Source organism: Plectropomus leopardus, chromosome 8 (assembly GCF_008729295.1).
Source record: "Plectropomus leopardus isolate mb chromosome 8, YSFRI_Pleo_2.0, whole genome shotgun sequence".
Classification (NCBI taxonomy): Eukaryota; Metazoa; Chordata; class Actinopteri; order Perciformes; family Serranidae; genus Plectropomus; species Plectropomus leopardus.
In genome coordinates this window covers 35,731,732-35,745,134 of record NC_056470.1, presented here as the reverse complement: position 1 = coordinate 35,745,134, position 13,403 = coordinate 35,731,732, and the positions used below count along the sequence as shown (strand labels likewise).

At 40.1% G+C, this 13,403-nt stretch overlaps 1 protein-coding gene across 1 annotated transcript in view; it reads left to right on the top strand.

The window, feature by feature from the left end:
* Window positions 1–12,112: 12,112 nt before the first annotated feature.
* LOC121946642 (DENN domain-containing protein 4B-like) overlaps window positions 12,113–13,403 on the top strand; it is a 29,349-nt gene continuing 28,058 nt past the window's right edge. Inside the window, exons 1-2 of the mRNA XM_042491309.1 lie at window positions 12,113–12,120; window positions 13,151–13,361. Of these exons, the coding sequence (XP_042347243.1) occupies window positions 12,113–12,120; window positions 13,151–13,361 (219 nt within the window). The remainder of the gene's footprint in view (window positions 12,121–13,150; window positions 13,362–13,403) is intronic.

Sequence of the window (13,403 nt, the reverse complement as noted above, 5' to 3'; positions counted from 1 at the left end):
GTCAAGTCAAGTTTCCAGACTTTAGCACGAAAGGCTTGTTCTGGTCTGAAGGATCAAGAAACTCCGGTGGTGGTCAGAGGGTCACAGTAAAACCACGACAGGTTTGACCTTACCTTAAGAGCCTCAACCTAGTCTTGACGAATCTGAACTAAATGTGAAATGGTCAAGGCGAACCGCAGAAGTTCGAAGCCTCTTTACTGATGTCGTTATTTTGGGGCATTTATCTTCACCTTGAATCCTTAGCGTCACGTGGAAGGATCCAGATTTACTGCAGGAAGTTCAGGTCAAGCTTTATGGAGGCGACAAACTTGTTGGCGAAGGATTCAAGAGGTTGCTTCAAGCTTTAACGAAGGAGAATGAAGCAAATAAAGTGATGCTCCAAAAAACTGATGACTTCACCTTGAAATCACTACTTAGTCTTGACAGATGTGAAATCCAGGTGGAAAAAAATCATCTTTGGAGACGAGGAAGTAAGGACTCTATGAGCCGGGACGATTTGACTTGACCTCGGACTGTTCGGCCAAGCCTCGTCAGGTTCTAGAAGTTTCTAAGTTGCTGTATAACCACTCAATGTTTTTCTCTGGACAATCACTCTGTACCACAGCACACTGAGCCCGATGCCTACCGACCGACCAGTACCTGTGTCCATAAACCCGTCCTCTCCTCCCGACACCTTCTTTTCCTTCCCTCAACTCCTCAATATTTAACCTCTTACTTTGCTTTTCTTCATTTCATCTACTTCCCTATCCTCCCCTCTCCTTTCCTCTTTCTCCCCTCTTTTTATTCCTCCTCCCCCTTTGACCCCGCTCCGTCATTGGTCAGTTAAGCTGGCCTCTGGTCATCTTATTGGCCAGGAAGACTCTTTTAGTAATGTACTGCCCGACCAATCAAGACTGTGGAATTCGCCAGAATCACGAGTAATTAAACAGAAATTAATCCAGAATTACGTTTGAATACATTCCAGCACAGGCACACAGGCAAGGTCTGTAAATAAGCAGCACTAGTTTCTCAGAAGTGGAGAACTTTAGAAAGTGGACTGACCGGCATTTTTCAGGACCAGAACGACCTGGAAAAATGGAGTTCTGGATTCAGCACCAGTCGGTGAACCTGGTTGGTGCATATTGCTTTATTGTCGGACCTTGCACATACACCCACATACAGCCATGCTTTACAGCGCCATGCTAACCGTGCCCAGGGGGGAAAAACTGTGCAGAGCTACAAGCCCAGTGCCATGTAAAGACCGGACCGGATCGCGTCAGAGCTGGACCGGACTCGGACCAAACCCGGATCAAAAACAACCTGGAATGGAGTTTTAACGGGACCGGACTCAAGAACTTTTAAGACTTGTGGCCATAATTATAAACAACAAAAGAAAAAAAAAAAAAGAAAGATGATAATAATAATAATAATAATAATGATGACAAAGTATAAAAGTTAAAAAAATAATACAAAAAGAAAGGAAAAAAAAGAAATATTGAAATGTTAACATGTAATAAGAACTTTGTGGATTTGACAGTATGGATTTTAAGGAGCTGAACTTGTATAAAGCTGAACATTATGCTACATCAGAGTCTGGAGGACGAGAGCGAGAGCCAGGAGACAGGGCGATGGATCAGACCGAGACCATCCTCACCTCATCGGACCAGACCGGACTGAACCTCACAAACTGGATCTAACTGGACTGATGAATCTGTTCTGAAGGAGCTGAACTGAACATGTGCTCTATTTGTCGAGGTGGAAACAAACTGGACTTTTTGGCACTTTTTTTGCCAAACTGGACGTTTGTTTGAGCAGATCAGAAGTGTATCGGATGATGGGATGTCCTGGAGGTTTTGGAGGCGTTTGCAGGGGTTTAAATTGTTGCATGTGTAGCCTCGGATGGCGTCATTGCTCGATGAGGTCCTCTACATCCTAAAGAAGAATGAGGGCGCTTTCACACCGCCGGCTCAGTCTCAACTCTGCAACCTTAAAACTTGAATATGTGATTCTTTTTTCTGCAGACGGAGGAATTGTCTCTTAGTCCACCTGGATGATCCAACCGTACCTGCGTCCAGCCGCGTTGACGCTGGTTAACAAACGGAGTTCGGACCAGCTTGACCTCATACAGACTGAACCCAGTGTGAGCGCTCTTATTCTCTCACTGAATGATGGCTAACTGTCGGATGGAGGACTTTCCAACATGGCAACGCTGCGCCCCTCATCCCCCCATTCACCTCTTTACTCTGTGGTGGAACATTTTCACTTTGCACAGCTGGCTTGAATCTGTTGTTTGTCAAAAGTAGATTATGATATCTGACCTTTTTTTAAAAAGCAAAACCTTTTTTTTTCAATAGGGCAGTTTTAAGTCATCATTGGTTTTCATATTTCTTGGAATACAGCTAAACTTTACGGCCAGTTCAGACCAAAGATCTGCAACCAAACTTTTAAAAATGAGAAAAGTTGCAGCAGTGTGAATTTGCCGGCTGACGCTGTCACCTGTTTGAGCAGCCAGCCGCCGCGTTGTGAAGTTCTCTGCTCAGACGGCGCGTTCGCTCGTTTCCGTCCTCGTTTCCGTCCTCGTTTCCGTCCTCACGGTGTGTTGTGTGGGACGATGGCTCGCTGCTGCTGCTGGCTGTAGGTGCGCGCACCACACACACACATTCAGGTCAGATCAGAATTTATTGTCATTATATGTAAACATTCAATGAAATTATCAACAGCGACTCAGTCTGGTTTCAAACAGAAGTGAAATGGAGCAGTTTGAAAGACAACATTCATAATAAAAAAATAAGAGCACAGTTAAAAGCAACAGTGATAATAAATGACAGCGAGGTTGTAGTCTTTAGTAGTTCATAAAACCAGAATTAGATTATTAAAATGATTCATCTGCGCTGACATCACTGTGGCGATTATGAAGAATATTGCCCAACTGATGTTTTGTTTTTTTTATGTATATTTTTCGCCGTTTCATCTCTCGCCTATTTGAGATGCAACTGTAGCAAGTATCTCACCGTCGCTGTCCTCATTCATATTTTAAGAAACTACAAATTATATTCAGCTACAATATAACCTGAAAAGCTGGAGATCAGAAAGAGAGAGCGCAGAGATGATGCACCGTCTCGTCTCGTCTCGTCTATTTGAATTTGTTGCGAATTGGCAGGTTTTTATAACGTTGCAAGTAGTTTCATGTTTCAACTTGCCACAAATCTTTGGTCTGAGCTGGACTTTACAAGCATGAATTCAAATTTCGAGGCGCTGCCTCTGGTGCACGCAGGTGAGCTAGCAGGAACAAGAAAGGCTTTTATTTTGACTTCATTTCAGCGAGATAATTGGTTTAAAATCAGAATCTGTAGGAAGTGAAAACAAATCAGAATCATTATTCAGTTTAATGACTTGAATTTACAGTCCGTCCATATTTCCACATGAATAACTTTTTGATTTTGATTTTTTTTAACCATGTGACGTCCTCTGTGGGAATTTAACATGAAACCGTCTGCAGTCAACGTGATAAAAAGCCCCGTCAGGTGAAAATGTTCCAGCACAGCTGAAGAAGCGTCTCTCTTTTGGCTCTCTGCGATGCCATAAAGCTACAAAGCACCTTTTTTTCATTTTCTTGCTGTTGTTTCACTGTCGTTTGAATCTTTGGGGCCAAAAGGACCCGAGAGGAGGAGGAGGAGGAAGAGGAGGAGGAAGGGTCCTGATAAAAGACTGCCTTTTAGATGATTAATTATAGAACAGGGAGGGAAGCCACTACCATACCAATACCACTGCTCATCCAACCTGTGTGTGTGTGTGTGTGTGTGTGTGTGTGTGTGTGTGTGTTACTGCTGCTGCTGCAGTGGAAACTCAACCGTTAAATCGCTGATCGTATCTGCAGCTCAATTAAAAATCTTTTTCTTTACAGTCGCAGCGTTTAAATCAGTCGATCTGTATCTTTCGACGCTTTAAAATCTCGATCGGATCTTTTTTCTTTTGTTTACTTTAAAATAAAAATGTGAGATCGCCCTTTAGACTTAAAAGTCACCGGACGCGTCTCTAATTACGACCTGGTCACCATTTTGATCAGAATTTACTCTTTTTGTCAGATGATGGTGAAACGAGAGTTTAGAGGAGGAGGAGAGGAGTTTGTGTGCATGCTGCAGGGTGGTGGTGAGGAGGAGGAGGAGGAGGAGGAGGAAGAGGAGGAGAAATCCCAAGAGGAGAATGCAAAAGGATGCATAGACGATGTAGAGGAGGAGGAAACGCCCGCTGCATGCTGAAAATCGAGGAAGAGGAGTGCAAAAGGAGGAGGAATGACTCTTGGATTGCAGAGAGGAGGAGAGTATAGAGGAGGAGGAGGGAAGAGGAGGAAAACATGCAGGGAGGAGAAATAAGTGTTAGAGTGAACACAGGAGGATCAGGATGAAAAGAGGAGGTCAGATCCTCTTTTTGCATGTTAAAATGAGACGAAGGAGGAGGAGGAGGAGGAGGGATGGAAGGAGACGCTGTTGGAATACTGAGAGCAGGAGAGGAGGAGGAGAGAGGGAGAATACTGATCAGGGAGGGGAAAGACGGAGGCAACGTCATCCATCAAACCCGCCGAGAAAAAGGAGAGGTTTCTGAGAGGAGGGAGGAGGAAACACTCTGAGCGCAGAGAGAGGAGGAGACCGTGGCCTCCTCCTGCTCCTGCATCACTATCAGAGGGAATCTGAACATTTAAACACTCACAGCTCAGAAAAATACACGATCAACAAGTTTAACCCTCTGAAACCTGAAGTGACATCACTGTCCTCAAGCCAGAGGCCTTCTCAAATATTCAGACCTTTGAACTCTGAGCAAATTGGTGGGATTTCTCTCAAAAACATGGAAAAAAGTCATGAGCAACTTGGCAAGAAATGTCCCACAAACTGCAAAAAATATCAGAAAAATACCTGAAAATAAGTTTTAAAAAGAGGGAGATTTTTTTTAGAAATTTATCAAAAATTAGGGAAAAATGTCTCGGAAAAAAAATATTTCCAATCACTATAATTATATATTTAAAATTATTTATTATATAAGTAATCTTTACTTTTGTTTATTTTTTGTGCTTATTTTCGGGTAGTTTTCTTGTAACATTTTTTTATAAATTTCTTGCTATTTTTTGGGCCATGTGTTGTTAAGTTGCTTATAGTCTTATTGTCTTATGTTTTTGAAAGAAATCCAACCACTTTGCTCAGGTTTCAAAGGGTTAAAGTTATAAAACAACACTATGACAGAGTAAAGCAAATTCAGACAAATTAATACAAATGAATGAAATTATTCAGTTTGACTTTCAGTGAACAAAGTAAAGGTGACGGTGAGATGAACAGCTCGTTACAATATCAGAATCGACATCCTGCCGACTAATTTTAGATCAGATGATGATTTTAACTTTGAAAAAAACATGTATTGAAAACAGTAAACAAAAACAAAGAAAAAACAAACAAACAAAAAAAACCCACAACTGACTTTTTACAGAAAAATACATTAAACACAAAAGAAGGAGCTGAAAAAGTAACCAGCCAGGAAACATGAATCCAAGAAAAACCAAGAAAATAAAGTGTAAAGAGAAAAAGTAAATTTTTACATTTATTTACACACACACGTCCAGAAATCTTTAAACATCATGACTTAAACATGATGATAATTTCCTCTGAGAATTTAAAAAGACTGATTCTGTGCAGCTGCTCGAGTTTAAACATTAATGAACTTTTGTTTTCTTCTTTTTAAAGGTTTTTAATTTTCTCAAAGTTATCAAAGGTCTCGTCTCGACTCGAGTCTCTAAATCTAACAAAGCGGTCGCTGCACAAACTTTCTCTCTGGAACAAATGTTGTGACGCCAGACTGACTGAAATGTTTTCGTTCGCTCTGACGCCCTCGCCGATTCCAGAAAACAGAAACCTCCATAACACGGTTTCAATTCAGCCGAGACGCATCGATTTCTGGATGTTTTTCCACCGTGGCAGCAAACACTGTGTGTGTGTGTGTGTGTATGTCCGTCCATAATGTCTTTCTAAACATGCACACACACACACACACACACACACACACACACACACACACACACACACACGCACACACAGCTGGGAGGAGGTAACAGAGACTGAGGAGGCCGGTGGGAGGGCTGGGTCTAATTCCTGGAACAGCAAACAAAACAATTGGATTGATACCTCATTTTAGTTGCAGTGTCATCTGTCCACACACACACACACACACACACACACAGAGGCTTAAACGTTCTCCGGCGGTGAGATATTTATTGATTTTTTTTCTTTTTAATTTATTTTTTATGATGAGTTGTATTTATTGTGGGAGGATTTTATTAGTTTGTACAGCGTTAAAGAGAGAACACACACACACACACACACACACACACATGCAGGCTGGGAAACAACCGCCAACTGTTTAAAAGTGTCCCGTCGATCCAAAGCGTCATTTCAAATTAATCGTGGAGTTCAGGCACTCAGCGTGCGTCTGTTTCCTCCGAACGAGGAGAAGAACTCAGGTTTTCTCTTTTATTGATCAGATCGGAAACTTTTAAATCCACCAATCAGCAGCGGCGCTGCGATCTGATGCTGGTCGTTTCCCGTCCTGTCCATGTTCAGATCCATTTGTTTCTCGAACTGAGGAGCCGATCGATCGATTCGATTGAGAATCATCCATCAGAATCGCCTCGGTCTCACAGCGAGCAGTCGGAGTCGTCCGAATGATTCGAATCTTTTGACTCGTGAACCGAACCGTTAATAAGCGGAGCGAGCAGGAGCTCATCTCAGTTTGGTGTAACATTGAATTTTTTTCCCGCCTTCAGAAGTAAAGAGAAGCTAACTTTCCGTGATGACGGCGGTGCAGATTCTCGAAACAGACCGATCGCTCTGTTGATTTCAGCATCACAGCAGGATGAGAGAAAATTAATCAAGTTTTGAATTGGATTTATGAGGAAAACATTTTTTTATTATTATTTATTTTTCCAATAAGGAAAACTTAGCATTATGGCAACGGAAATAGATTTTTTTTTTTTTAAATCTTTTACTGGAAATGAATTATTTCATTCTTGCAAGCAAAATACTCTCTCAGATGTTATTTTAATTATTTTTAGTAATTTTCCATTTTAAATCTCTGGTGATTGTTAAATATAAAAATGTAATTAAAAGAACATTTATCGGCTTCGGAAGCAGCTCACTGTGTTCTCGCACTGCAAATAAATCAGTGACGATTTGAGAAATTCAGTTTTACAGCAGCAGCAGATGGCGCTCTCGTCTCCTTATATGTCCTTTGTTTTTTTTATTTCTGGGAGTCTCGGTCGTCAGATTCGTACAAAGGCGACTCCTCGTTAAAACTCAGTCAGTTGCACTGATCTCCCATCGTTAACTCACGGGAGTGGACCACCCCCCCACCCTCTCGTTAAGCCCCTCCCACCCCGCGGACTCTTGACAGACGATTGGTCGACTGCCGACAGCCAATCCCAGCGGGCGTCATTGTATCATAGCAACAGCAGATCACTGGACTCCCTCCGAGCGGGGAGTCGGATGTCTTTATTGTACCATAATATGATTATTACTATAATTATAATTATTATTATTCTGAGCCGATGCTTCTCAGCGGCTGCGGCGCCCGATCCATTCAAATTAACTTTATCTGTTCGCGCTTTTCTGAACAAATCCGGATTCCTTTGAAACTGGAGCGACATCACTTTTCAGACGCCGTCTTTAAATATTTGAGAAAACTGATGCAGTTTCTTTAAAAACACGGGAAAAAGGAAATGAGCAACTTGGAAAGAAATGTTCCATGAATTGCAAGAAATTAGTAGATTTAGAAAATTCGTTTTAAAAAGTGAGGAAATATGCCTTTGGAAAAAAAGATAAAAGGTAAGGGGAAAACTATATCATTATTATAATTTCTTATTTTATATTATCTTGCATTTATTTTAGGTTTTTAAGCACTTCTTTTTTTATTTTCTCTGTTTTATTAATTTTGTGTTTTTGTTTTTTTTAACTCATTTTCAGGGAATTTTCTTGTAATTATTTTTTGAAAAAGCTGGGGAAAAAAGCAACGGAAAACTATATAATTGTCATAATTATATATTAATGTTGAAACTATAATCTTAAAGCACAAGTTGTGCTTTTTTCTGTTTTGAAAAAAATTAAGCTACTTGCAAATTTTTACTAATTTCTTGCAATTTTTTTCCGTCCTGTTTTTTTTGTTAATGACTGCCTTCTTCCCATGTTTTTAACAGAAACGAGTCAATTTTCGCAGGTTAAAAAGGGTTAAATAACGCCAAACTCTTGTTTCTCCGTCCGCCAAGTTGTTAATCTTTGGTCCTGGTTGGGGTCGCGGGCCGCAGGTTGAGAAGCACGGCTCACACTGGATCTCGTGTCTTAGTTCAGGTTGGGATTGTTCATTCAGGCGGCGCTTCGGTTGTGTCGGGCGTCGGATCGCAACGCCTCGTGACATAATGTAAACGTGACGTTCGATACGACCGATTTATCAAACTACTGATGTTTACGTGATGACATCACAGCACTCATCCACCCAATCCACCAATGAGGCGTCGCGATCCGCCGCCCGGCTGCACCTCGCCGCTGTTCACTCACTCTGCCTGGAAAAACTGAAGCCGCAGAAACACTCGTGGCCTTGATGCAGCGCTTTCCAGGATGTAGTCAGGGCCCTTTTTTTGATACCATTTGCCATTGCCTTGTTTTTTATTTTTTTATTTTCGCTGAGTTCAAAATGTAACGATGATGATGATGATGATGAATCTTCTTCATGTAATAGCCTGTGTCCGTTTTTATACCATTGCCATTGCCTTCTGCTGAGTTTGTATATTTGTGTGATTTCACTAAAGTGTAATGGAAGAGTTGGACTCAAGTTTTAATGTATTTGTTCATTAAAAATAATAATAACTTTATTAATATAGCAACTTTTATAACTGTCACGTTAAGAAAGACAATTTAGTAACAACGTACCTTTAACCCTTGAGGGCCCAAATTAATATCACACACAACCTCATTGCTCTGCGCACAAAATGCACTTTTCGAAATCAAGCTTTTAAAAATATTTTACATTAATATTATTTTCTATTTTTCTATTATTTTTTAACCAACATCAGCACTAATCATAAATATCAAATATTCATTAGTTTTCAGAACTTCAACCCTTTAAATGCCAGGTTTTTCTCATGATGCGAATATGTTTTAAGTGGAAAAAAACTGAGTGATGCTGAGTGTCCTCCTCAGTGTGTGAGTGTAGCTGCTGACAGTCTGGGATATGTCAGTGTGTGAGTGTAGCTGCTGACAGTCTGGGATATGTCAGTGATCAGCAGCTACATTGACTGTGACAGGTCACCTAGTGGAAATAGCATGTATTTCCTCCATATGCCAAATATGGTCAAAATGACCTCATCAGGTGGAAAATAGTCAAAATGACAAATTCAGAGTCAAAAGCCCAGAATGACACCCAGAAATAATACAAGTCCTGTTTTTCTGCTCTGATGGCTGTGGGATCAAAAATGTCAGTTTGAATGGGTTTCAATGGAGCATTTTTGGACCTGAACAGTCTGAATGTAACTATTTAGTTTCCACAGTGTATTTTAGACTTATTAGACTACATTTAGGACACATGCATCAACACACACACAGTTATAAAAAAGTGAAAAGTGCATAAAATGTGACAAACAGTCTCTAAAGAGTTAAATATAAAATGTAATAGTATCATAAAGCTAAAACGTGAAATAGTGACAGAAATTCAGAATATTTTCTGGATAACTTTGTGTTTTCATGCTGCCTCATCTGTCGTGGTTTCTGCTCGTCTTTAAGGTGACTTTAAGTTCGGCGTCCCGCTGCGACGCCTTCAGCCATCAAATGCTGGCGAGGGTACAGACTAATTAATGGAGAACAATGATCCAGGCTTTGCAGAGCTTATCAGCAGCAGCAACAAAAGAGCCGTTATCACAGGTTTTCATTATCAGGAAATACAGCTGATTAAAATACACCAGAGACACACAGACAGAGAGACACACAGACGGACGCAGAGACACATAGGTTGGCGGGGAAACTCCAGCAGCTTCTCACGCCGACGAGACACCGAGTGTCTGTTCGACGAGCCGCCAGCGTGGACGACCGGCGACCAGGAGGAGGAGGGAGGAGGAGGAGGAGGAGGAGCAGGAGGGATAGGACGAAGGGTGTGTCGGAGCAGAGGCAGTCCAGGAAAGCTCAAAGTGGCTGAAACGCTGCTGAAGGCCAAGGAGAGGCTGGTCAGCGCGACCTCAGAGGTGTGACTCTTCAAACCTGCTTCATTCTGACGTTTGTCTTTCATTCTCTTTACAGGGAAACTTGATTTTAATACCTGCTGAATCAGAAAACTTGAACTTTTTAAATTGCTTTTTAGCAAAATTATCATCTTTTCAGGGCAGGGATGGAAATCTCACAATTTAATTTACTTTCAATTCTTGATGTCACAGTTTTGAGTTAGAGTTAAATCTCAAGAGAATAATCGAAGCAGGTCTCACTTCATGCAGAGTTTGAAAACATTCATGCTGTCTTTAGTCCATAAAAAAATGTGATAGTTTAACTTTATACGTCTAAATTAAGGTCGCAAAATAAAGCACAGCAAATCTGCAATATTTGAAAAACACATCACGTCTTTTTTCTTAAAATAATGAAATGATGTGAGTAATAATAAAAACACTGTAACTCCCAGATAACCACGCAGACCTGCATACAAAATAAATATAAAAGATAGATACACATTATACAGAATAAAAATGCAAAACAGAAAAAAAACACAATAAACTAAATAAATATAAAAAAATACTATTCAATAAGCACACAATATTAAAAGTAAATTAAATTCACAAAATACAAATGAACATACAAAATAGTGACACACAATATACAGAATAAAAATACCAATTTAAAAAAATGCATACACAATATACAAAATAAAAATACATAATAGATACCCAACTTTAAAAAAAAAAAAACATAATATAAAAAAAAATAAATAGACAAGATAGATGCAGAATAAATAGAATAAAAGCAAAATGTACAAAAATAGAAAACTTTAAGCTGCAAAAAAAAAAAAATATATATATACAAAAAAATTTTTCAAATAAAAAAACAAATAAATGATCATTGCATTTCTTAATGCAATTTTTTATCAATTAAAAAAATAAGAAAAATTAAATTTAAAATCAAAGCCCAAAATTCATAGATAATTTGACGTTTATCTGACCTTTACTGGTTGACTTTTAAACAGAATCATGTGTTGGTGACGTTAAGACGTTATTTTTACGTAATAATCTGGTTCCGTGTCGTCTTTTCTCAGAGTTCGTTTCTTAGGAAGTGACCTCGTCTTTACTGTACTTGTTCAGTTGAAAATTGTCCCATTTACCTGATTTTTCAGATCCAGCAGACCAGTCTTGAAGTTGCCTCTTCATAGTCGTGGGACGCCAACCAGGAGGCGACGGGTCTCGAGGTGAAACCGTCCGTGTTAGTTTGGAAATGACTCCAGCAGCTGGCGTGGTTTGTTTCAGTGTGTTTCCTGTTGGTGCGTCTGTGGTAACTAACTGCCGCTGACTCGTCCCGCCCCTCTCTGTGCGTCCAGGTGTTGATGTCCAGCTGCTCTCTGTGTCGCAGCTGCAACTCGTTGGTTTATGACGAGGAGATCATGGCCGGCTGGACGTCGGACGACTCCAACCTGAACTCGTCCTGCCCGTTCTGCTGCGCGTCCTTCGTCCCCTTCCTGAACGCTGAGATCTGTGATCCCGGACCCGTCAGCAGTAAGGCACAGTAACAGACTACAGGGCCGTCCACGCCAACAGCGATAACTACAAAAAAATAGTTTTAAAAATCAACTATAACTATAACTAATGTTCAAGGAAAGTATGATTTCGTTTGGATCGCTCCGAGAGTGATTTCATGAACGCTGGAAATACAAACAGCCAATCAGAATCTGTCTTTTAAACGTCACATCTAACATAGATCCTAAAGTCTAATTTGGACCACAAATTACAGCCCGACCGACCGATTTATGGGTCAACCGATATTATCGGCCGATATGAGCCTTTCACAGACACATCGAAGTTTATTTTTTTGATAAGAAAACTTTTTTTTTTACAGACCATTTGATGCAGAAAACGATGCTCGGGTGGTTTAGAAATAGTCAGTGAGTGACTGAAACTGAACTGTGCTGATGCTGATTTAGCTTTTTATTTTATTGTATTTATTCTTTATTTTTTAAATGGTCAGCAAAGACCAAACAGTACTGCTGTTTTATTTTATTTTTTATATTATTTATTTAAACAGTCAGCGAAGATTGATGCTGAAACACTTACAGTACTGATGTTTATTTTATTTTTATATTATTTATTTTTGTTTGTGTGTAATGGAAACTAGTTAAAAAAGTGAACTGTTAAAAAAAAGTTTTTTGTTTAAGAAAGCAGCCCTCTGAGTACTTTTGTAGTCATATCAGTGCAAAATCAGTCCATATAGAAATGATCTACTTTCCATTCCAGCTCAAAAATTCACTTTATCTGTCGCCAAATCAGTAATCTCTGAATTTTTCCACCATAAAATCGATATCTGCATCAGCCTCAAAAATCCCATATCGGTCAGACTCAAACACACAATGTCTGTTTTTATGTTAAAAAAGATGCATGAAGCTGTGAACTACTTTACCGTTTTTGGTTTTCTTTTTGTTTTTTATTCCTGTGAATTTAGTCATCAATAATTGATCAGCCTCTTTGACTGTAGCAGATTCTGACCAGCAGATGGAGCTGTTGACTCCTCTCAGGAGAAAAAGATTAAAAAAACAAAAGTGCTCAGTTTGGCACCATCAACTCTTTGTTTCTGTTATATTCATAGTTATATTTATGGTTATATTTATATTTATATTTTATGTTTTTTATATTTATATTTTTTTTTAAATTTTATATTTATATTTATATTTTATATTCACGGTTATAGTTATAGTGGTTGGTGTGGACGGCCCTTGACACCGGTGCGTCAGACGTGTCGCGGCGCCCTCAGGCTGTAGTTTGGCGTTTTCTCTGATGATGTGATTCTAAAGATGAAACCCAAATCTTCAGATTTGGCAGAGGTGAATTTGCAGCTCTGCCGGAGACAGTCTCGGCTAACATCGCTCCGTTTGAAATCTTCCTCTTGTCCTTTTCTCTCAGCGTGGAGCGCACTAACTGGAACGTGGAGGACGAGGTGGAGAGCGCCGTGAGGCCCCCCAGCGCTCAGGAGGCGTCCCTGAGACTCCAGTGTAACGGTCTGAGTGAAGACTCCAGCTCCGAGACCAGCAGCTACTCCGAGAACAGCAGAACCACCTCGAAAACTGAGAAAACCGCACGCTCTCCGTGTTTCTGTTCCTCCTCTCTTTTCTCCGTACTTCCTGTCCCACTGACGGTCTCTCACCGCCTCTTTTAG